Raw genomic sequence first — 23,708 nt, forward strand, 5'->3', positions numbered from 1 at the left:
TGACATCTATGACTCTGAGATCCGAAGGTGGGGGATTCAAGGGCAGAGGGCTCTTTCACTATTAAGCTTTTTGAGGGAAAGAGTAGTATCTTTGTCACTTTTGTGTCTTTCCCTGGAGCTTCCTACACTTTGTAGAGTCGAGGAGTGACTGGACGGGTGGTGAGTGGTAGACACATACAGGTGCATGCATGCTTGCGAGTGTGAATGATGGGCTGTGTGGGCAGATGGGAGGAGGGATAGGTGCGTTGGTGGGGGTTGGAGGATGAGTGGATGGTGGATGAAGGGGGGCAGGGAGGATTGTGGATGGATGTGTGAATTGATTTGTGGATGGATGAGTGAGTGGGTGAAGGAGCGAATGGGTGAGTGGTTGGAGGTGTTAGGAGATGGCTGGATGGAGGGATGGACAGAAAATGGGGAATGTGTGGATGTTTGGGTAGTTGGAGAAGTGGATGAAGACATGATGAGCTGGCAGAGGTGTGTTCAGATGAATGGTGAGTTGGGGCCTTCATGTATGATATTTAAATGAATGGGTAGATGGAGGGATGGTCATAAAATGGGAGATTCGTGGATAGATGGTCGGATGGATGGATGGATGGATAGCTGGATGGTTGGTTGATAGTTGTTGGGGTGGTTGGATTCTGGGATGGAGGGTTGGGTAATTGAACGACCAAGTGGGTGGATGGGTGGTTGGATGGTTGGAGAGGGAGAACTGGGAGACAGAGGGGTAGGGGAATGAGTGACCGGCTGGCTGGCTGGCTGGGTAGCTGGGTGGATAGATTGGTGGACTGAGAGATCCCTGCCTTTCGGTTTTCTGAAGAAGCCCTTTTTGAATCCTCTTTCCTGTTATCTTATTTTAGGGCTGAAACAGTGACTTTCCAGAGGCTTCTTTACTCTTTTATCTAGGAAAAGCTAAGGCTGAGGGGAGGTCTAGACCCTGGGCCCTACCGTCAGCATTGCTTCCACCTTCCTCTGGGCTCTAGGCATGTCACTTACTGTCCCTGAGCCTCTGTCTCCTTGTCTGTTTCTGCTGGCCTCCTAAGGTTGTCGTGAGGAGCCTTTCCACAGGATGAATGATGGCGTTCCTTGTGTGTTCATGGGCTTCTCTTTCTACTCCAGCCTGACCTCTGTGAGCCTCAGTTTTCTTTTCTGTAGAATGGGGATGATAAACCCCTTCTTACAGTAGAGTTGGTGTAGAGCCAAGCTCCTTACAGTTGAATCCCTGTTCACATTTCTCTGGCTCTGTGACTTTGCCTCTGTTTGCCTCAATTCCCTTATGTGCAAAATCGGGTGAATTATCGTTATGTATCTCAAATAATCATTGTGAAGAGCAGATGTGTTAGGCATGCCCAGTATGTAGTAAAGCTCACAAAATAAGGGTTAGCTGCTATTACTGTTAGTTAACTTACCTCCATCCGTGTTGGGTTCCTGTCCACCCACAGGTGCAGCTCCAGGCACAGAGCGGGCACTTCAACCACAGGCCCCTTCCCCGCTGCCCTTCTTCCCAGTTCTGGGTTTGGTCCTTCTGGTTGAAGGCCTTGGCCTCCCTCTTCGACCATCTCCCGGAGCGTGTCTTCTTTATTTGATGTTTTATTGCTGCCCACTCCATTAGGTCTGTCTGTGCCTGTCTCATGTCCCTCAGTCCCCCCATTAACATCCCCTTTTCCTTCCTCCTTGCTTCCCGCCTGTTCTCACTGGGCCCATCCTGAGAGTCCTCTGTCCTTCCCTGCCAGCCGCCCTGGGCTGTCTGAAGCAGGCACTTTCCCCAGAACACTGGGGTTTAGAAAACAGAATGTCCCTTTGGGTGCGTGTGACCTGCTCCAGCTTTGGCTGAGTTTGCTCATTCCGCCCTGGTGCAGGCCCTTCCTCCGTCGGCGTGGTCGCACCTGTCAGAGCAGTGGATCCCATGTGGGCCTTCTGGGGCTGACCCTGGGGCTGCCATGAGCTGCCTGCCTCAGTTCTGTGAGTGGGCCAGGCTGGCTGGAGGGAAAGGGTACATCGGTCTCCTGAGAGAACGTGGCTGGCGGCCAGCATTCCTGCCTCTGGATGGGGAACCAGAGGGCCGGGCTCCAAGAGGTCCCAGAGGGATTGGGCAGCGGTGGATGGAACTGCCGGCCTGACAGATGTGGTCACAGGAAATGCCTGTCACTGCTAGGTGTCTGCCGATGGTTTTGTCTTTGCCTGGGTCATGCGGGGCACCGCCCGTCCAGGACATGGGTCACGGAAGGTCTCTGACTCAGAGTGTTTCTGGCCTCATTTAAAAGTAGAGGCTCCTTGGATATCAGAAGCGGAAGGAGTGTTCTTTTTTTTTTTGAAGATTTTATTTATTTATTTGAGAGAGAGAGAGCATGAGGAGGAGAGGGTCAGAGGGAGAAGCAGACTCCTCGCTGAGCAAGGAGCCCGATGCGGAACTCGATCCCGGGACTCCAGGATCACGACCTGAGCCAAAGGCAGTCGCTTAACCAACTGAGCCACCCAGGCGCCCCGGAAGGAGTGTTCTAAGAGCCCCCCTCCCCATTCTTCGGAATGGGAAACTGAGACCCCCAAGAAGAGAAGAACCTGAGAAGAGCTCATCTCTAATACCTCAACTGCTTGTTTGCGTCTTAGAGGTAACACGCAGCGCTTAAGGACACAGAGGCCCTGCCGCTCACTAGCCGTGTGGCCTTGGGCAAGTTACATCAGCTTTTTGTGCCTCTGTTTTCCTGTCTCTTCAATGCGGATAAAAGTAGTCCCCATCCGATAGGATTGGTTTTTAGATGAAGTACAATAAAACATGTAAATCGGTTAGAATAAGGCCTGGCACATGGATGGAAAGGAGAATTACCACTCTGTCTTCCTTTGGGGGTCATACACACAGCTCAGCTCACACTTAAGTTGTGTCTGGAGCAAGACTCTTCATTTTCATCACGACTCCTGCCCCAGACGTTTTCCTCCTCGAGTCTTCCTCATTCTGAGTAAACGGCATGAAGGTTTACCCAGGAACCCAGGCCAGAACCTTAGTTGACCTTGATGCTGACCTGCCTCACCCCAAACCCACTTCTTCAGTAAGTCCTTTCCATTCTGTCCCCAGACTTTTGCCAGAACTTCAGTGTCATTCCAATAAGAATTCTAAGAGGGAGTTTTTATGTACATATGTGTACATGATGGTAACATTTACCTGGAAGTACAAAAATAGCCTCTACAGTTTTGAAAAAGGACAAAGCTGGGGGCCTCGTACTGCTGGTAGCCAGGCTTACTATTCAGCTGCAGGATTTAAGACACCATCGTATTGTTGCTGAATCAGACAAAGAGTTTAGTGGAATAGAAGAGCGAGTTCAGGAGCAGACCCCCATGGAAGTGTTCCTTTGAATTTCAACAAAAGTGCCAGGGCAGTTCAATAAATGATGCTTGGTTTGTTTGATATCCGATGGGGGAAAATGAGTCTTGACTGTTAGCTCACACAATACACAAAAAATCAACTTCAGATGGATCACAGATTTAAATGTGCCAGGTAAAGCAATCAGGTTTCCAGAGGAAGGCATAAGAGACTATCTTCATGATCTGGCAGTAAGCAAAGATTTCTTAAATAGGACAAAAAGTGTCATTCTAAAGGAAAAATAGATTCATCAGATTACATTAAAATTAAGAACACAAATCAAAAGACACTGCGAAGAGAGTAAAAAGGTAAGCTATGGACTAGGGATCTTTGCAATCCATATAACTGACAGGAGACTCACATCTGGAATGTATTAAGAAGTCCTATAAGCCAAATTTGGCCCTCTGTCTTTATAAATAAAGATTTATTGGCACACAGCATGCCCATTTGTTTTGGTGTTGTCAGTGGATGCTTTCCTGCGGCAAGGACAGTGGAGTAGTTGACATAGAGACATGAAGCCCCCCAAACTGAAAATGTTTACTATCTATCTGGCCCTTTTCAGAAAACATTTGCCAACTCTTGCTATAAATCATTAAGAAAAAGACAACCCAACAGAAAAGTGCTCAAGGGACAGTTATTTCACAAAAGCCCATGCATGGCCCACAGGACCAGATGGCCAATAGACATGAAAAGGTGCTTGGCCTTGTTACTCATTAGGGAAATACAAGTGAAATGTTTAATGAGCCACTAGTCTGTGCCCAGCAGAATGGCCAACACGGAAATTAGCTACAGAGGATGGGGATCCACCGGAATGTTCTTTACTCTACCGGGGCAGGGAGAATTGGTGCAACGACTTTGGAAAACATCCTGGCATTCTCTGGTGAAGCCCACCGTGTACATCCCTTGTAACTCAGCAGTTCAGCCTCTAGGTAGATCACCTGCAGGGACGTGCACGTGTGTTCTTCATAAGACGTGCAGGAACGGTCACAGCAGTGCCAAACGGGAAGCAACCTACATGCCCGTTGCCATCATCCTTTGTGAGTCCATGTATGTGAGGTTCCAAAACAGACAGAGCGAAGCCACGGGGTCAAAGGTCAGGATAGTGGTGACCCTTGTGGAGAGACAGGGCAGGGGTGGGGGGAGTGACTGGGAAGGGGGCACGGTGGGGAGCTTTTGGGGTGTTTACAGGGATAATAGAGGTGTGCTCATTCTATAAAAGTTAAACGAGCCCCATCCTTCTTTGGGCATTTTTTTCCTGTATGGATTTTATACTTTAATGAAAAGTTTATAGAAGCTTGTATATGCGCGCACCCATATAGGTACGCGTGGATTGGCGCGTACAAACCATTGCGCTGCTCATTGGCTTCTAGTTCCCCCTGCTTTCTGTTGGCCCCTCCGCGGTCCCTTCTCTGCAGGCTGCCACGGGGAGTCCTTTATAACCTAGATCAGATCATGTTCTTTCTCTGCTTCGACCCTATGTGGCCCCCATCTCACACTGGCAGGAGGAGCCCATCTTTACTACGGCCCAAAGGACCCCGCAGGATCTGGCCTGTGTGGCCACTCTGACCCCTTGCCCCCCACTCGCCTTCACCCACTCAGCTTCAGCCACCAGCTGGCTGGCTGCTCCTTACAACATGGCATGCGGCCTGTGTCCTCCGCCTGGAATGTTCCTCCCCAGATACCCTCCTAGGTTCCTCCCTCACCATCCCCTAGGTCTTTGCTCCAAAGCCACCTCTTCAATGAGGCCTCCCCTGACCACCTCTCCCTTCCCTGTCCCAGTTAAAATCATGCCCCCCACCCTCCCTAACCATCTCCTTGCTTTATTATTACTATTTTTACAAACCTTCAGTACTTTATTTTAATTAAAAGCATATACATTGCATTCATTAAACATTCTTTTCATCTAGAGCCAAGGTCTCTTCTTTGAGGATAAGTTCACTCTTAACGCAAAAGCAACTCACCTTTATCAAGTCTTTCCAAAACAGTCAACTTAATGTTCAGGGAGACAACTCTCTTTCCACATTTATATGTTCTCACGTATATAATACGTAGTTTACCCAATTACAATGACAGGTGCACATCAGGCAAATAGATTTGGGAACATCACCCACCTGGCAGAGCAGAGGGGCCTGCGTGTACCACACAGTGGCCTTTGAGCCCTGAGACTTCATTCTCTGCTTTATTTAAACCACACATTTAGCGCTCCTGACATAACTTGTCTTTGACTTTTCTGCTTAGCCTCTGTCTCTGTGCCCCCTCCCCCCTCATATTGGAGGATGAGTTCTCAGAGACTTTGTTTTGTTCACTGCTGCAGCCCCAGCGCCTAGTGGAGTGCCTGGTACTCAGTAGGTGTTCTCTAAAGTGCTTGCCGAATGCATGGATGAGTGACTCCCCTTGGTCCCAACTTGGCATCCTCTCCATAGGAAGCACTGGTCAGATGTTTGTTGAGTGACTGAGTGAGTGGCAGATTGACCTGAGTGAGGGAATGAATGGTGGGCAGGTGGACATGGATGGTTGGGTGGACTGCCTACTCCAGGCACCCTTCTTCTCTGGTCAGATTTCAGGAAGTACCCCTCTTTTTAGACACTCTGAGAGCCCCTCCCTACTTTTTAGCCAAGAGGAATGAGTTTCTATTGCTTCCGGTTAGTTTCTCATCAATGTAAACTGGTTAGCTGTAGCTCTGTGTGGTCAGCAAGGCGACTAGCCTAATTTCCAGATGGAGGAACTGCGTCTGGAATGGAGAAGTGACTTGTTCAAGTCACCCAGCCACCAGCCAAAACCCCATGCTCCTGAGCCCGGTGCAGTGCTCCTGCCATCTCGGGCACCCTTCCAGATTACCGCTCTGCTTCCCTTTGCTCTTTTGAGCCCCCGTTAGGTGAGACATAGGGGTTGCTGACTTCCCGCTGTCTTTCAGGGTCACTGGGGGCAAGAAATCCACCAAGAGGACCAAGTCCATCAATGGCTCCCTCTACATCTTCAGGGGTCGAATCAACACTGAAGTCATGGAGGTGGAGAATGTGGAAGATGGGACAGGTAGACCCTAACCCCAAGGCCCACCTCAGCCCCAGCCCCACCTGCTCTGTGGCTCTGCTCAGTCTTTTTTTTTTTAGAGGTGGGGAGGGACAGAGGGAGAGGGAGAGAGAGAATCTTAAGGATGCCGCCGCGCTGGGCATGGAGCCCGTTGCGGGGCTTGATCTCACGACCCTGAAATCATAACCTGAGCCGAAATCTAGAGTCCGATGTTTAACTGACTGAGCCACCTAGGTGTCCCTCAGTTTTTTCTTTTATTTGAAATGTGACCTACCTAAGAAAAGTGTCTAAAACATAAGCACATTGCGTTAACACCTGGGTAGTCACCATTCAAGTTAATAAGTAAAATGTTGTGTGTACCCCCAAAGGTCTTCACACACTCCTCCTTGGTCACAGCAGCACCTCCCGCATTTCAGAAGTAACCGTCCAAATTTTGTGATGATCATTTTCTTGCTTTTTTAAAAACATTTTTATCTCCTAAGTATGCATTAGTAAACATTTTAATGAAAATTTGTTTCAAAACTTTCTTTAAAATGTTATGTCTTTATATGCAGATTAAGTGGCTTTAAATATATACACGTAGTTATATAGATATAGTCTTACATACCTATTGAAGTGTCATAAAATACTGTATATTCTTTTGCATCTCGCTTTGTGTTTCTGCATGTAGCTTTCTGCATGGTGTTCGTTCCCACTGTAAAACTCTTATTCGTGCCTTTGGTGATAGACATTTGGGTCATTTCTGCTGTTTGCTATTATGAACAGTGAGGCCGTGAGCAGTCTTGTGTGAACCTCTTTGTGTATGTGCCCTTGAGCTTGGCGAGGGGCAGGAGTTCCTAACTGGTTTTGAGACACGGACTCCTTTGGCAGTGTCACGAAACCTGTGGACCCCTCCTCGGATTTAGGGTATGGGCAGCTTCAGCTTCCCTGGAGACTGACAGCCTGTTTTCAGAGGTTGGCCAGTCCCCATCCCAGCCAGCAGTGCGTAGGGGCCCCGGACTTGGCATTGCTGGGCTTGCACTAGGTTTTAAGTGGCCCCAGTGCCCAGATGAGATGGGCAGGGAGGCTGGGACATATTCCCAGGCTCCGGGACTCCTGCATTTGTGCCCAGACTGTGGGGTCTTGAAGCCGCTGTAATTGATGGGTGTGGGGGGAGTCTTCGTTTGCAGATCCTCTGTTCTTTGCAGAGAATAGAGAGGAGAGGGAGTGAGCATTTGAAGGGTTGCAAGTTCAGCTCTCAGACCCTCATCCTGTTGATGCCCCTGCCACCCTGTCTTTCTGGAGCGAGACGTGCTGGTCCCGTGACCTTACTTTCAAGCGTGTAGTGGGGAATGTTCAGAGTTGTGTGGCTGAGCCCGGACTGACCCACCTTGGCCTTCTTCCCCCGCCAGCGGATTACCACAGCAATGGCTACACTGTTACCAACGGCTGGAAGATCCACAACACCGCCAAAAACAAGTGGTTCGTCTGCATGGCCAAGACAGCCGAGGAGAAGCAAAAGTGGCTGGACGCCATCATCCGCGAGCGGGAACAGCGTGAGAGTGAGTGTGCCCTCTCCTGGGCCTCCGAAGAGCGGTGGCTCTGGGGGGCTTTCCCGGGATCCTGGGGTGTGTATGGCTTCCCCTAGGCTGGTCACTTCTTCGGAGTGAGGACTATGTCCAGGGAAGGGGCCTAGGGCCCTTTCCAGAGAGGTTGGAGCTACAAGACGCAGGTCATTGAGGGGGCAGAGAGCTCTGGGACCGTGTTATAACTTGGTGGTACTTTGGATCACCTGAGGGCATCTGTTAGAGCCCACTCGACAGATGGTGACACTGAGGCCCATTGGAAGGGACTTGCCCAAGGGTCAAGGGTCACATGGTTGGTCACCCTGGGATTCGTGGTACCCTTCACCCTTGAGGGCTGGTAGCCAAAACGTTCCCTCCATGCCTCTGTCTCCCCCATGGTACTGTTACCTTCAACTGGGGTTCTTTGTGCTTGAGACTCAGAGTCTGCCTCTGGGAGGAGGATCCTTGGGGGGCTGCTCATTAACTGTGGTCACAGATCTCTCTGGGCCCAGGTTCCCCGGAGGCAGCTTGCATAATGCCTTGTGGGGCTGGGTGTGGTAGTTGGGTGGGGTTGGGACCTGGCTCTGGGTCGTTGTGTAGAGAAAAGGGAGCTGTGCTGGGTCTAGGGTCAAGTTCCTTTAGCTTTCAGACCTCAGTGATGCCGTCTGATGAGTGGGGATACAGGGTCCTGCTGCACAGGGTCATAATGGTGCTAAATGCAGTATGGATTTGACCATACTTGGAAATTTGACACGTGATCCTAAAAACCCTACCCCCTCCCCCACCTTTGCAAAGGAGGAAACCGAGGTACAGTTTTCTCTGTATCTGCAGCCTTCCACTTGGGTGTGTCATAGACCTCTCACACTTGCCATGTCCAATCAGAACTCCTAATTTCCATCCTGTCTTCCGCCCCAAACCTGGAGGTTCCCCATCTCAGTACCTGGTTCCTCCCTCCGCCTGGGGCCTCAGATTCAAACTCTTGGTGCCATCCCTGGTTTCTGCCCACTCCCCAAATTCAGTGTATGGAGTCCCTTTACTTCTGCCAGATCCGCCCACTTCCCTTTCCTCCCTACCTTTACCCATGTGCAAGTCACCACCATCTCCCAGGACTATGGGCAGAAGCTAGATTTTAAGTTTTCAGGTGATATTTCTTGATTTTAAGTTTTGTATCAAAATTTCTTCAAATGGCTTTAGGCCAAACAAACTACTGGAGCTGGCCCCTGGTTGGCAAGCTTGTGAGCCCTGAAACTGGTCAGGACTGGCGGTGGGGCTCAGGAGTGTGGACTGGCCTGGGTGTGGCTGATCAGTGTCTTTGTGGTTAGAATGGAGGGCTGTGGTCTATGCAGGGTGTATGCGATCACGAGTAGGGTGTGGTCTCAGTGGGCCTCAGCCGTTAGAATTGGGTGTTGTCCAAACCTTGACTTCAGGACTGGGTTTACAGGGGTGGTGCATGCTGTGATCAGGAGCACAGATCTGGGGCCAAACTTTCTGGGTCGAAATCCTGGTTCCACCACTTCTAGTTGGGTAACCTTAGACAGACAGCTTCATTTCTCTGGGCTTCCGTTTCTTGGGATAATTTTGCCTTACAGGTTTCTTGAGGATTAAGTGGCGTATAGTAGGCGCTTCCAGCATTTTCTATTGTTATTTGTCATTGCTGTTGTCAGGAGTGGACAGGGTCCAAGTAGAAAATGTGGGGCAGGGATCTGGTCAGGGTTCTGTGCCAATTGTCTAGAGAAACAGGCAGATTTTTCTCCCTGGCTGGGAGGAAGAACTCAGTAGGCTTCCTGATAACCTCTGAATTTGGAAACCCATGCGCAGGTTGAAGGGTTGAATGAGCTTGACTGCTTATTACCCTGCGACTTAACCTCTCTGGGCCTCAGCTTTGCCTTCTGTAAAATGGGGGCGATCAGCCTCCCTCCCCTACAGGGTTGTGCGAGAAGTCACTGGCAGGTGCCCGAAGCAGTGACTGACACGCAGGGAGTGCTCTATAGATGACCGCGGTGGGGGCACTCGGGTGGGCAGCTGGGCGGTGGGCTTCCAGGAGCCGCAGGCCTGCCCCCCTCTGCTCCCTGAGTGCTGACTGTGCCCCCTCCGTAGGCCTGAAGCTGGGCATGGAGCGGGACGCCTACGTCATGATTGCGGAGAAGGGGGAGAAGCTTTACCACATGATGATGAACAAGAAGGTGAACCTGATCAAGGACCGCCGGAGAAAACTGAGCACTGTCCCCAAGTGCTTCCTCGGCAAGTGAGTGGCCCCACCCAGGCCTCCGAGGGGTTCCTGCACTGGTCCCGGGCAGCGGGTGGGCCAGACTGTTCCCACCTGGCTCTTCCCCAGGAGCCCTGCAGGGCAGAGCCGCTAAAGCACCCCGAATCCTCATTTAACAGACCTCAGAGGTCAAGAAGGATAATGGGGTCCCCATGTCAGGTCTTTCAAATGTTTCCTACCACAACTCACTGCAGAATGTAAATTTTATGTTGTAACCTGGCGCACACATCCACGTAACGTGATTGAAGCCAGTTTCACAGAACTTACTGTGCTGGGCACGCTCTGAAAGTATCTGTCTTTTCTGTTCTGTTTCTTTGCTGTTCTGCCTTGTCCTTTGTATGTTATTCATTTCTCCATTTGTTTTAAAAAATAATGCGAAGCGAGACCATGGCATTGATTTCACAAACTACTAATGGGTTGCCCACCATGGATTGAGAGACGCTGCCCTCACACTCAAAACAGAAGCCACTGTAGATAGTTCAAGCAAAGAGGTTCAAGCATAGAGAGTTGCCGGAAGCGCCGAAGAGCAGACGGGGGCCTTCGCGTCAGTCCGCGTGGGCTGCCGTCCGCACACACCACAGGCCGAGCAGCTCAAACAGAGACTTACCGTCTCGCAGTCCTAGAGGCTAGAGCTCGGAGCCCAAGGTGTGGGCAGGCTTGGCATCCCGTGAGGCCTCCCTGCCTGGGTTACGCATGCGGGAGAAGGGGAGGCTCCTGGCAGCTTTCAGGATTTGAGGGCCTCCAATGTCTCTGTTTGGGAAATACATTCCTTCCCAATAATAAAACATTTTACCCCCTGCCCCCATTTTATAACCAAGGATCAAGGGGGTCAGAGCACAGGTGTATCTTAAGCCCAGATTTACATCTCCTTCACCTGGTGGGGGCGGCAGATACACAGTCCCACTAAAATTGCCAGGCTGTGTGCCGCCCTGCTGTGCGCTCGACACGGAGGGTGCCAACCTCACGGAGCTTGTGGTCCAGCAGGGGAGAGAAATTTGCCTGGGAGGCAGGGACTTTATTTAGAATGTATTGACTTATAACCCTTCCCCTTCCCAAAAGCTTTTGAAGAGGCCCTGGATACAACCCTCTGTGTTATGATCTCGCCCCGGACCAGGGGGGAGGTGATTTGGACAAAGGGGTCACAGTAAAGATGGGGGCAGTGTTTGCATTCTGGATCATTTTGAAAGTGACCGCGTTTGCTGGTCGGGTGAGAAAAAAGGGAGTTGAGGATTGTGAGCCCCTAGAAGGCTGTAGTTGCCGCTTGCTGAGAAGGGGAAGGAGATGGATGGAGGAGCAGATTTCAGGGCAGGAGATGGATGGAGGAGCAGATTTCAGGGCAGGAGAAGAGCTTGGAGGCTCCTTTTGGACAGGTGCCCTTGAGGTTCTTAGACACCCGGATAGAGATGTTGACTCGTTAGCTGGATGTAGATCTTAACTTGGGGAGAAAAGACTGGGTTGAAGGAGTAAATGCAGGGCATGTGGGCATTTTTATTTATTTATTTTTTAAGATTTTACTCATTTATTTGAGAGACAGACAGCATGAGCTGGGGGGAGGGGCGGAGGCAGAGGGAGAAGCAGGCTCCCTGCAGAGTGGGGGAGCCTGGCGCGGACCTTGATCCTAGGACCTCAAGATCATGACCTGAGCCAAAGGCAAATGCTTAACCGACTGAGCCACCCAGGTGCCATCAAAACATTTTGATGGTTTTTAAAGCCATGGAACTGAACTCTGCAAGGGGACACACAGGGAGAGTTGAGGCAGGTACTGGGCCTTGGGGCCGCCAGCGTCTGGAGGAAGGAGCCTAAGAGGGGGCGGGCAGAGAGGTAGGAGGCACTCAGGGCACGTGTGGCATCCTGGAAGCCAGGTGAAGAAGATGCAGAGATGCAGCGCAGCGGCAGCTAGGTTTGGATGCGCTAAGGTCGAAATGCCCGGGGACATTCAAGTGCCAGTGTTGGACAGGCCTTTGGAGACCAAGTGTGGAGCTGGGGCAGAGCTCATTGGTCACGGCCTGAGGCTTGTGGTGGAACGGGCAGCAGGCAGGAGATTTTGGGGGGTGGTTCGTCTCCTGAGGGGTGGCCGAGGGCTGCCCTGGACAGGCTGCCCTGTTGCCCCCAGGAGTCAGCAACCCCAGACATGAGCTCCCTGGGAAGGTGTGTGGAGAGAAGAGTCTGGGCCCCAGACCTCTGGGAATCGGGCAAGGGGCAGCTTGGCTCCTTTCCATCAGCTGGTCTTTAATCCCTGGGCAGAAAGGAGATTTTTCTCTTGGGAAGGGCTTGCTTCCGGCCCCCCGGGTCAGACGACCTCTCCACCTCCTGCCAAGCCCCTTGGGGAGCTCAGTCCAGCCGGATGGGATAACCTGCCTGTGATTAGAGCTTCAGCGGAGTGTTCTGTCTCCTCAGGAAGGATTAGGGAGATTTCTTTTACCGCCCGTTTGAAACAGGGCCAGGATTGAAGCTTGTTTTATAATCACCGGGGCCTTAAGGACCAGACTTCCTGCAGAAGATTGTTCTAATAAAGCTCTTCTCCCCGCATAGCTCTGCTCTGTGCGCAGCCCCAGGGCTCGAGACCTTCCTCCTTCCCCACCAGGGCTCAGCTTCCAGGTCTCCTGCAGGAGCATCCTTGGTCCCTTTGGGTGGAAGGAACCTATAGCCACCAAGACATACTTACCAACCCTTTCTCTGCTCCAGGCACTGGCAGATGGCTGTGCCTTTTAACTCACATGCAACACTGTGAGGCAGGTCACTGCCATTATCCCCATTTTAAGGGTAAGAGAATTGAGGCACAGAGAGAGAAGAGGTCCTGTACAAGGTCACAGAGCCACAAGTGGGGGGCTGGGATTTGGATCCAGGACTCTCTCCCACCACACTCTGCTGCATGTATCCATTTATATCTTTGTTCAGCACATTTCATTTTTCCTTGGTAGTTCCTTTCTCCACATCCATCTGCACTGCTACAGGGGGAATCTATGAATACAGAATGTGTCTGATTTATCTTTATAACTTTTGAGGGTTGGGCTTTGAGTCAGACTTGGATGCAAGCCCTGGTTCCCCCACCTTCTAGCTGTGTGATTGTGGGCAAGTTTCTTAACCTCTCTGAACTTCAGTAAATGACCAGTTAATAAGAAATAATAAAATATGCCTCACAGGATTGTCAAAGGCTTCAGTGAGAAAATGCATGTGACGTGCTGAGCCCAGTGCTGGCCAGAGTGACAGAAATGTGGAGTAGCCTGTTTCTGCTGTGCTCAGAGAACTCGCAAAGAAAATCAAGGAATAAAATCTGGATATTTGTGTGGAGGCATCATGGGAGAAACAGGGCATCGGGCAGACAGAATCGACTCATTCATGCATCCGTGCCGTTCATTCAGTGTTTACTGAGCCCTTACTGTGCCAGCAGGAACAGGACAGATGAACCCCTATCCTCGTGGAGAGAACTGTCCAGTGGGGAGCCAGAAAATAGACAAGTAGAAAAACATCAGCACAGAGGGGATTTCAGCCAATCGACGGATATTGCAAGAAGTGAGTTAGGTTGATATTAAGGAGGTGAGGAAATGGGGTGATGTTTCAGCCCGGGTGGTCAGGAAGAGCCTTGCAGGGGAGGAGACGTTTTAACCAAGCTCTAGACGATAAGCAAGAGCCAGTCATGAGACGATCCGGGGGAACAGCATTCCTGGCAGAGGGAACAGCTGGAAGAGCCCCACGGCTGGAATGAGCCTTGAGTAAGTAATTAAGGAACAGCCAGGCCAGTGTGGCTAGAGCGAGGGAGTGGCCAAGGAGTGGGAGATGAGGCTGCAGGTGTTGGCAGGGGCCATATTGGGCAGGTAAGGGGGATCGGGGGCTCAGGTTTTATCCTGGGTGCTCTGGGAAGCCATTCCGAGTCTTAAGCAGGAGAGTGGGATGAGGATGAGCTCATCACACCGGCTCTGGATGGAGGAACTGTCAGAGCTATAGAACTCAGGGGACAAGTGTAATGGTGTGACTGGCCCGGGCAGTCAGGGAAGGCTTCCTGGAAGGAGAATGCCTTTGGTTTCCCCCTTGCTGCCAGAGGTTAGATGTCATTCACTGGTGTCTGCTGTTGTAGAAGCTCTGAGGTGGAAGGGGCCTCATTGTCTCACCCACCTGCGTGCCCAGGTGCCGGGTGTCTGTGGGTAAGAGCCGATCAGTCATGGTTTGTCAGACATTGCTGCGAAAGCTTCTACAGGAATTCTTCAGGAAGCAACTTCAGGCAGTGGAGTTACAGGGACGAATATAAAACCTCCAGTCCTACCCTCATGGAGGAGGCAGGTGAGAACAAGGGGACTGCCGTACTGGCTGGTGAGTGGTGCACTGGGCCTCTGCTCAGGGGACTGTCCCAGGGAGATAGCAAAGACACACCTGTGTGTCCCCGGTGCCTAGCATTGGGCTTGACACGCGGTAGTGATTCTGGGGGTCAGGAAGGAAGGAGGGCTGAAGCCGGCCGCATGTGAACTCAACTAGTGCCCCATTGCCTGAATCCCAGACTTCCTCCCCACCAGCCTCGGCTGACCTTCTCTCTGTGTCCCCAGCTCAGAGCTCCGGGTTACAGCTCTCTGAAAGGCTGGATCTTGCCGCTCTTTGTACCCAAGGCTGGCAGATTGCTGGTCTCCTTGCCTTACTTCTCACTCAGGGCCTTTGTATGTGCTGATCCCCCTGCCTAGAATACCCTTCCTTGCCCCTCAGTGGAGGCAAACGGTGCCCCACTGACCTAGTGCAGTTCACGTGTGTGTTTTATGTGGGCCACATGGTGCTTTCAGGAAATTTTGGATTATATATCAACATGTAACAGTTGGGAGATTTCCCAGGAAATACCGAATTTCCGGCTTCTCTTGGAAAGTAAGATGCTTTGGTCTTCCCATGTGGCCGCCGTCAGCTGTACGGAGGGGTGGCTCGTGTCTTCAGGAGCTGCGAGTCCTGGCTGGTTCCACAGAGCCTCAACCTGGCCCCACCTCCTCCTTTTTTTTGAGAGAGAGAGAGAGAGCGCGAGCGAGCACCAGCAAATGCGGGGGAGGAGCAGAGGGAGAGGGAGAGAGAATCTTAAGCAGGTTCCATGCCCAGCACAGATCCTGACACGGGGTTCGATCTCATAATCCTGAGATCATGACCTGAGCCCAAATCAAGAGTCAGACGCTTCACCGACTGAGCCACTCTGGCACCTCCAGCCTGGCCCCTTGTGTTCATTTACAAGAGCTCGAGGTCCCTGCGTTAGAGATGAATTTTATCTGTTTTTGCACACTGGGTTCCAGTTTGAGAGTTGATACGATGTGAAGGTTTACCTGCTGCTGAATTCAGAAGGCCCCAGAGTGAAGTACTTGTCAGAACAACCATACTGAGTCCCAGAGGGGCACAGCGTCTTGCCCAAATTTGCCCAGCGAGCTATGAACCTTCCTTGTTGCTCTAAAAGGGGTAAGACCCAGCTTGGGGCAGAAACCTGGGTCACAGTTGCTCTTCTCCGGGCTGCCTTCCTCCGCCCTAGCAGAAGACACTGGGTCACTGCCTGCCCCCCGTCTGGCCACAGGGCCGCTGGTCGGTGCCAGAGGCGGCCCCTGATGGGACAGCTGGTGGGCAGCCGGGTGCCGAGTCTCCAGCTTCCGAGAGTGGGCGCTCAACATCTGTTCGCCTCCCTCAGCTGCTGGCAACTTTCTCCTGTCTCTGATTTTTGGGACTTGAGAATAAAACTGGGGGTGGAGGACCTAGAACAATCTCTTCCCTCCACCTGGGGCTCCCGCCCCACAAAATAGATCCATTTCTTCTGTGTCCCCCCCCCACCCCCACCCTTGGCCTGCATCCGGGGCTCTCTGAATGCCTCAGCATGCACCACTACCTACACATAGGCAGGCTTTGCTCAGCCAAACACTGGGAAGCTAAAAATAGTCCTGCCCCCTCTGGCCCTGTAATTGGAGGCGGGACAGCTGGTTTCGATAAGCGGGAGAGCTCTGTGCTCTGGCCCGCTGCCGCCTGCTTTCATTGAACACAGATTGCCTCGGTGGCAACAGCCCCATTGCCAGCTCTCCCTTTTCCTGCTGGCTTGGAATGGGTTGCGCTCTGCGCTGAGCCTGGGGGCGCCTCCAAGAGCAGGGACCTGGGGTCTGGCTGAGCCTCTACCCCACTGGCTGGTCACGTTGGATCTGCCTGATTTCCTCGGGCTCGTGAGCCCTTCTTTCTCCCGGAGACCTTCCTGCCGACCCTAGAACATTCCTTCTTGTTTGATGGTTCATTCCTTCAGGTGTTCAAGAAATGATTATTGAGGCCTACTGTGCTTTAGACCCTCCTCTAGGTGCCGGGGGTGGGGCTGTGAAGAAGGTTGACAAAAATCCCTGTCAGCGCGGAGAGGACTTTCTGGTGGGGCAGATGGCTGATAAACACATATATAAATCTGTAGCAGTACAGTTCCAGACAAGGAAAAGTGCTCAAAAGGAAGCAAAACCGAGAGATGTGAGGATTGTGTGGAGCTGCCTTTGGTGAGAAGGGAGGATTTAACATGAGGAGCTAGGGGAGAGCGTTTCCAGGCAGAGGGAACAGCAAGTGCAAAGGCCCCAAGGTAGGTAGGAGTCTGATCTTTTTCAAGAAGCAGAAGATGGTGGGTGTGGCTGAAACATAAGAAGTGAAAGGTATAGGAGATGAGATCCGTGAGGACGGCGGTTCATGTGGGGCATTGTCATCATGGGCAGAGTTTGGATCTTTTTCTGAGGGCAAGGGGGAAGCCCACTAGAGAGTTTGACTAGGAGAATGACATGGTCTGATCACCATGAGCTCTCTTGACTCTCCACAGTCATCTTTCTGGGCTCTTATTTCTTCCTGCCTGCTTGTTTCTTTGTTCCTTCTGCTCACCCATCCATGTTGCCATCCATCATCCGTTTCCCACACCCATCTGCCTGGGTCTCTCTTCACTTAGTGTCTACCCATCCCCACCATGCTCCCCTCCACCCACTTGCCCACTGGTCTTTCCAGCTACCTACTCATTTGTTTATCAAGTCATCCATTCATCTACTCACTTCCTATTCATTTACCTCCTCACTCATGTGTCCATCCATCCATCCATCCATTCATCCATCCTCCCTTCTTCTCTCCTTCCCTCCCTCCCATCCATCCCATCCATGTACCCTTCTTCCTTCGCTCTTATCCATCCATCCATCCATCCATCCATCCATGCACCCATCCAGTGCACCTGGGTCGGGGCCTGGGGTTTGGTCACACCACCCCTCTGCCATTGGTCCTGGGGAAAAGCACAAGGTCTCAGCACAACCCCCGGGGCTGTGGGCTCCCAAGCTTTGCTTTCCTGTGGGACCTTCTAACTCTTCTTCACAGGAGTGGGTGGGGCCAAGCCAGTTTAGTGCTGGGCCCTGTGTTCCCAAGACTGGGGAGGTTCTCTCAACTGCATCTTATGTTCCTGGCAGTGAGTTTGTTGCCTGGCTTCTGGAAATTGGTGAAATCAGCAAGACTGAAGAAGGAGTCAACTTGGGCCAGGCCCTGTTGGAGAACGGTATAATCCACCATGGTGAGTGGGGGCTGGGCCCGGGCGGGCCTGGGGTGGGGAGGCACAGGTCAGACCTCAGACCGGGCACAGTGTAGCCTCGGGAAGCGGATGCCCTTATAAATCTGCTCACAGGGCCGGAAAGCCCTGCACTCACCTGGGACACCAGCAAAGCAGGGACGCCTCGAGAAGTCCCTTCAAAAAGGGCAAGAGCCATTGATGTTTTAGCCATTGAGCCAGTATTTATCAAGCGCCTGTTACGTGGCAGGCACTGCGCACACAGCAGAGAACAGGCCAGATGAAAACGCCTTCGCGGGGCCGGTGTTCTAGTCAGAGGGGGAGGGTAATAAACCAAAGCAGTACAATCTGTGTATCCAGGTGGCGATCAGTGCTGGGTCGGGGGAGAGAGAGCCAAGGGGGTGGTGGGCAGTTTTGAACTGGGGTCGGAAGGCCTCTCTGAGAAGGTGTCCTGAGCAAGCGAGGGGCCGGGTAGCACTGGGGTTCTGGGCCGAGGGAACAGCAGGTGCAGAGTCCCCAGCAGGAAAGTGATCCCCGCGTCCTGGGAGCCACCAGGCCAGTGTGGGCGCTGCCAGGAGACGTGGTGGGCGGACACGGGGCGGGGCCTAGTGTGGAGGGGGTGGGGTCCGGGACCTCCCCAGGGATTGTGGGGTCTTCGGCTTTTGCCGGGAGCGAGATGGAAGCTGCTGCCGAGTGCCGAGGGGACGGAAGGCCTGCCGAGACTCAGACTTGCACGGGATCCCTCTGGCCGCCACGTGGGCAGCTGCCCACCGAGGGGCCGCGATGTTCCAGGCGGGAGATGACAGTGGCTTGGAGCAGGGTGGGGTGTGGAGTCAGACTGTGAATGTTTTGAAGGCAGAGCCTCCAGGATCTGCTAATGGGCCCACGGTGGGGAGGGACGGAAAGCAGCAGCAAGGGCGCCCCAAGGCCATCGTATAGAGAGGGTTTCATAAATCCTGGTTGTGTCGTCTCACACCCCAGCACACCCCAACACGTGCTTTGGCGACCTAGCACCGAGGAGGTGCTGGGCCAGATGGGTCCCCAGGCAGGCTGGGTCAGGGCATTTCTGGGCCTCGCGCGAGACCTGCAGGTGCCCCGGCCCCAAGTGGCAGGGCTCAGCGGGGCCCCAAGCGGAGGAGGGGGACCTGGTTTCCGCAGAGGAGTGAGGGCAGAGGGGTTTGGCAAAATTGCTCGTGGCACAGAGCCTGGTCGAGTGCAGGGTGATGATGGGCGGGGGTGGGTGGTGGGCCCAGCCTCACTGGCCCCCTGGGTCCCTCCAGTGTCTGACAAGCACCAGTTCAAGAACGAGCAGGTGATGTACCGCTTCCGTTACGATGACGGCACCTACAAGGCCCGGAGTGAGCTGGAGGACATCATGTCTAAGGTAGGGACGCCGCCCGACCCCACGGCCACTGCAGAGCAGGCCTGCACCCCAGTGGCCTGTGCTCTTCGCCCTCCGCCACCTCCCTGCTCTGTCCCGGGAGCCATCTCTCCCAGCAGCCCGGATTTGGAGGCTCCTGAAGGATGTGGCCTGACCCCAGACTCCCCCTCTTTCTCTTCCAGGGTGTGAGGCTTTACTGCCGCCTCCACAGCCTCTACACCCCCGTGATCAAGTAAGTTACTCTTTCCCCGCTCCAGTTTCACCTCTGCCTCTTTTCAGCTGTGTGGCCTTGGGCTGGTAACTTAACCTCTCTGAGCCCCAGTTGCCTTCTCCATCAAATGGGGCTAATAATCGCATCTACCTTCCATGTTTGTCCTTAGGGTTAAGTGAGTCAATCTGTGGGAGACTCTGCAGGGTGGTGGTGAAGGGTATCCATTCTGGAGCCAGTTTGAGTCTCAGCTGCTAGTTACCAGCTGCGTGGCTTTGGGCAGAGTTACTTAGCCTCCTGGTGCCTCAACATTTTCCTCTGTGGAATGGGGATGATGTAATAAGATCCACCTTAGGGCCTTTGTGCTTGCTGTTCTCTCTGCCTGGAATGCTCTTCCCGTACCTCTCTGCGTATTTACTCCCTCACTTCCTTCAAATGTCTCCAAATCAGAGGGACCTTCCCTGCCCACCTGTCTAAAGCATCTGTCTGGTATGCACTATCTTCCTTACTTCACTTTGGCTTTCTTCTTAAAACTTGTTAGTGGTTGACATACTGCGTATTTATTTTTTATTGATATGCTGTCTTTCTTCCCCACTGAACTGTAAACTCACCAAGGGCAGGGATTTTGCTCGCTGCTATGTCCCCAGACCCTTGGCCAGCACCTAGAGCAGTGCTGTCCTATAGCCCTTTCTACACTGATGGCCGTGCTCTTTGTCTGTGGGGTCAAGGACAGTAGCCGTGAGTCACGTGTGGCTTTCAAGCCTTTGAGATGGAGGAATGTGATTTTAAGTTTGATTTAATATTCACCGATGGAAAAATGGGTACATATTGGAGAGCGCAGGGCAGAGTAGCCCTCAGTGAGTGTTGGTCACGTGAATGTGGAAAGGTAACCTCTTTGACCTCTGATTCTTCATCTGTGAAATGGGCATAAGAATAGCTCACGCCTCTTGGGTTGCTATGAGGATTAAATTTGAATGATGCCTGGCACATAGCAAGCGCTGTATAAATACCAGCCATTGGTTATCTTCTTTATTATGAAGCTCATGGTCGTGGATGAAGGGACAGAGGGTGACCTAATTCTTACCAGCTGCAGATTCCTCTGTCCCCTGTCCTGACAGCTCTTGCCCACTCTTTTTTTTTTTTTTTAAAGATTTTATTTATTTATTTGACAGAGAGAGACACAGAGAGAGAGGGAACACAAGCAGGGGGAGTGGGAGAGGGAGAAGCAGGCTTCCCGCCGAGCAGGGAGCCCGATGCGGGGCTCGATCCCAGGACCCTGGGATTGTGACCTGAGCCAAAGGCAGACGCTTAACGACTGAGCCACCCAGGCGCCCCACTCTTGTCCACTCTTAGAGGAGTGGAGGGGATTCCAGCATTTGCTGGCCTTGTCGGGGGTCAGGCCCTGGGAACCCCTCGCATCTGTAGACCTGCCTCTGCCTTCTCAGTCTGGCCCGGCCCTCGAGAGAAGGACCGCCTGGTCAGCCCGCAGAGACGGAAGTGGCAGGGGCCAGCACTTAGTGCGCACATGGCCTGCCCGGCTCCCCAGTTCCTAAAAGTCTGAGAGAAACTCCCCAGCCAGACTTGATCATCAGCCTCAGCCCGGCTGGCCACATAAACTCCTGTTTGCCAGCTTCCAAGCCTGAGAAATGGTTGCAGTCTGACTGCAAGGTTAGCGCGACCCTTTGTTCCAGGACTCGGGGAATTTAGATGCTGCACGTGTCCGAGCATATGCCTGGGGAGAGACCCGGGTCCCTGATTCCCACGCCTGTGCTCCCCGATGTGCTCACGTGCACTCCCTCCCCCCGCAGAGACCGCGATTACCACCTGAAGACGTACAAGTCCGTGCTGCCCGGGAGCAAGCTGGTGGACTGGCTGCTGGCTCAGGTGAGCTCTCCCCTGGCCGCGTCTGAGCAGCCTGCTCGTTCTGCCCGGCACTCAGGAGCTGACCGGGCTGTGGGCCTTGAAGTTTCTTTAAACGGTTTTTTCTCTAGTTTTTACTCGTGTAAAATACACATCACACTTAACTGTTGTAAACACTGTTCAGCATGCAGTTCATGGCATGACATCCCCTCACATCGCTGGGCAGCCATCCCCACCCTTCCTCTCCAGAGCTCTTTTCATCTTGCAGAACCGAAACCCCGTCCCCGGTCAACGCCAGCTCCCCACTCGCCCCTCCCTGCGGCCCCTCGCAACCTCACTTCTGCTTTCTGTCTCTAGGCTCTTGGCCGCGCCAGGTACCCTGCGTGAGCGGGAATCACGCAGCCTTTGTCCTTCTGTGGCTGGCTGATGGTGCTCAGCATCCTGTCCTCAGGGCCATCCATGTGGTGGCCTGGGTCAGAATTGCCTTCCTTTGCGAGGCTGAATAGTAACAGTCCGTTGCATGGATCGTCCATGTTTTATTTATCTGTTATTTAATATTATCCGTCTATTAGTGTCTACTTAATGGATGCTTGGGTTGCTGCCACCTCGAGGCTTCCAGTTAAAACTGGGACAGTCCCGGGTGAGCTGGGACAAGTCGGTCTCATGCTAAAGCACCAGACCGGAGCCTCCACGGGGAGCTTGCCAAGTTATTCCTTTCAATAAGTTGCCAGGGGGCAGGGGCTGGGCAGAGGCTTGGGAAGTCCAAGCATCGGTTGGTTTTGCTACAGCTTCCTAAAGGTGTTTGCTCCCCTGCGATGCTGCGGAAACTTTTGGCAGCCTGCCTCCAATACTTCTTGGCTCCTGCTCCCAGGGTGCTTCCTCTGGGCCAGGCCCTGGCTGGGTTTTGTGCATTACCGCGTTGAGCCCTCCAACCCATTTACAGACAGGGGGACTGGGACCCAGAGAGACCAAGCACTTGGTTCAGGGTACACAGCCCTGTAGTGGCAAAGCTGGGATTGGGATGGGTCTGTCTCACCCCGCTTGTACCTCGGTTCTGCGAACTTTTCAGGGAGCTTGCAAGAATGTTCATTTGTAGTCTGTAAAAAGAATGTATTGGCTCCAGAGACGAGGAGACAACTGTGAAATCAAAATGGATAAATGTTTAAACGTTTACAGAGCACAGCTTTATGTCAGCCTCCTTAATTGTTAAATTTAGCATTCATAAAAACCTCGTTCCATTTGAAAACAATTTGCTGGCGGGATTTTTCTCATGTCACACAATTCCTGATGATTGCCTAGAAATCGTAGCCAATCTGTAAAGTAAATGTTTCTTGGCACCAAATAACTTCAAAAGCAGGTTTAGAAAAATCCTTGAAAAAAAATTTTGCAGGCCAAAACAGCATATTTAATGTAGGATGTGGGTGTATTTTAATATGTTTGCTGTGGTGTGGGATGCTAAGACCTGGGAGGTCTTGAAACAGCCCCGGATTTGAATTCAGTTTTGCACAGCTGGAAAGCGCAGAACGCTAACCACTGAACGACACTACCCTCCCCTTAGGATCCAGTGAAACCAGCCTGGAGCATGTTTTATTTATAGCCAGGCCGACGTGGGTCAGATCCCAGCTCTGTGTCTTCCTAGCGGGTTTTGGACAAGCCTCTTAGCCTCTCTGTGCCTCACTTTCCACAAGTGAAGCTTCCAAGCCTGAGAAATGGTTGCAGTCTGACTGCAAGGTTAGCGCGACTCTTTGTTCCAGGACTCGGGGAATTTAGATGCTGCACGTGTCCGAGCATATGCCTGGGAAGAGACCCGGGTCCCTGATTCCCACGCCTGTGCTCCCCGATGTGCTCATGTGCACTCCCTCCCCCCGCAGAGACCGCGATTACCACCTGAAGACGTACAAGTCCGTGCTGCCCGGGAGCAAGCTACCCTCCCCGTTAGATTATTTTGAAGGTTCAGTGAGTTAATCATGTAAAGTTAATCATGTAAAGTGGCACCTGGCACAGAGTAATTGCTCAGTAAATGCGACTATTATTTTAATTCCTCATCTCCTGCACAAAGGATTCAAGGTGGCTCCAAATTACATGCAGAAGGCTGAAAAACCTGCAGAGGGGTTTGGGGGCGCAGGGACAGTAAGATCAGGAAACAGCCAGCTTGTTGGGGGGGGAGAGCTGATCCCCGGAGGCCCGTCTCCTGAGTGTGCTGCCGCAGGTGAGGGTGACACAGAGTGATTTCTTCTGTGGTTTAGGTTCTTCGCTTGGAGCCCAGACGTGCCTGGGTTCGGGCTCTCGGAAACGGCTGCTTCTGCCCACCTTGGCCCTTTCTGTGGCCTCGTGTTTCCCGAGCTCCACTGGTGTGTGTGGGTTTCAAAGCATGATGTGGACTCTGCCCTAAGTGGTGAATCCCAGGCCTGAGTTGGGAGTGAGGTGGGTCCCCGAGATGGTGAGACGCCAGTGGGTCTGAGAAATGTCTGGAGATGGGGCACACGGGATGCGCTGCTGTGGGGTCGGATGGAAAGCAAGGACGCGTCCTGGGGCCGTGGTGCCCTGGGAGGCAGGAAGTACCCTT

At 52.6% G+C, this 23,708-nt stretch overlaps 1 protein-coding gene across 3 annotated transcripts in view; it reads left to right on the forward strand.

Annotated features, from left to right (window-relative positions):
• The window catches only part of PREX1 (phosphatidylinositol-3,4,5-trisphosphate dependent Rac exchange factor 1), a 170,676-nt gene that overhangs the window by 99,579 nt on the left and 47,389 nt on the right, over nt 1–23,708 (forward strand). For all 3 annotated transcript variants that reach the window (XM_006735441.3, XM_081832605.1, XM_081832606.1), the window contains exons 8-14: nt 6,267–6,385; nt 7,774–7,923; nt 10,024–10,171; nt 17,599–17,699; nt 18,974–19,077; nt 19,257–19,306; nt 21,091–21,166. In XM_006735441.3, the coding sequence (XP_006735504.1) occupies nt 6,267–6,385; nt 7,774–7,923; nt 10,024–10,171; nt 17,599–17,699; nt 18,974–19,077; nt 19,257–19,306; nt 21,091–21,166 (748 nt within the window). The remainder of the gene's footprint in view (nt 1–6,266; nt 6,386–7,773; nt 7,924–10,023; nt 10,172–17,598; nt 17,700–18,973; nt 19,078–19,256; nt 19,307–21,090; nt 21,167–23,708) is intronic.

This window comes from Leptonychotes weddellii, chromosome 10, assembly GCF_054177405.1.
Source record: "Leptonychotes weddellii isolate Sample4059 chromosome 10, ASM5417740v2, whole genome shotgun sequence".
NCBI classification, from domain to species: domain Eukaryota; kingdom Metazoa; phylum Chordata; class Mammalia; order Carnivora; family Phocidae; genus Leptonychotes; species Leptonychotes weddellii.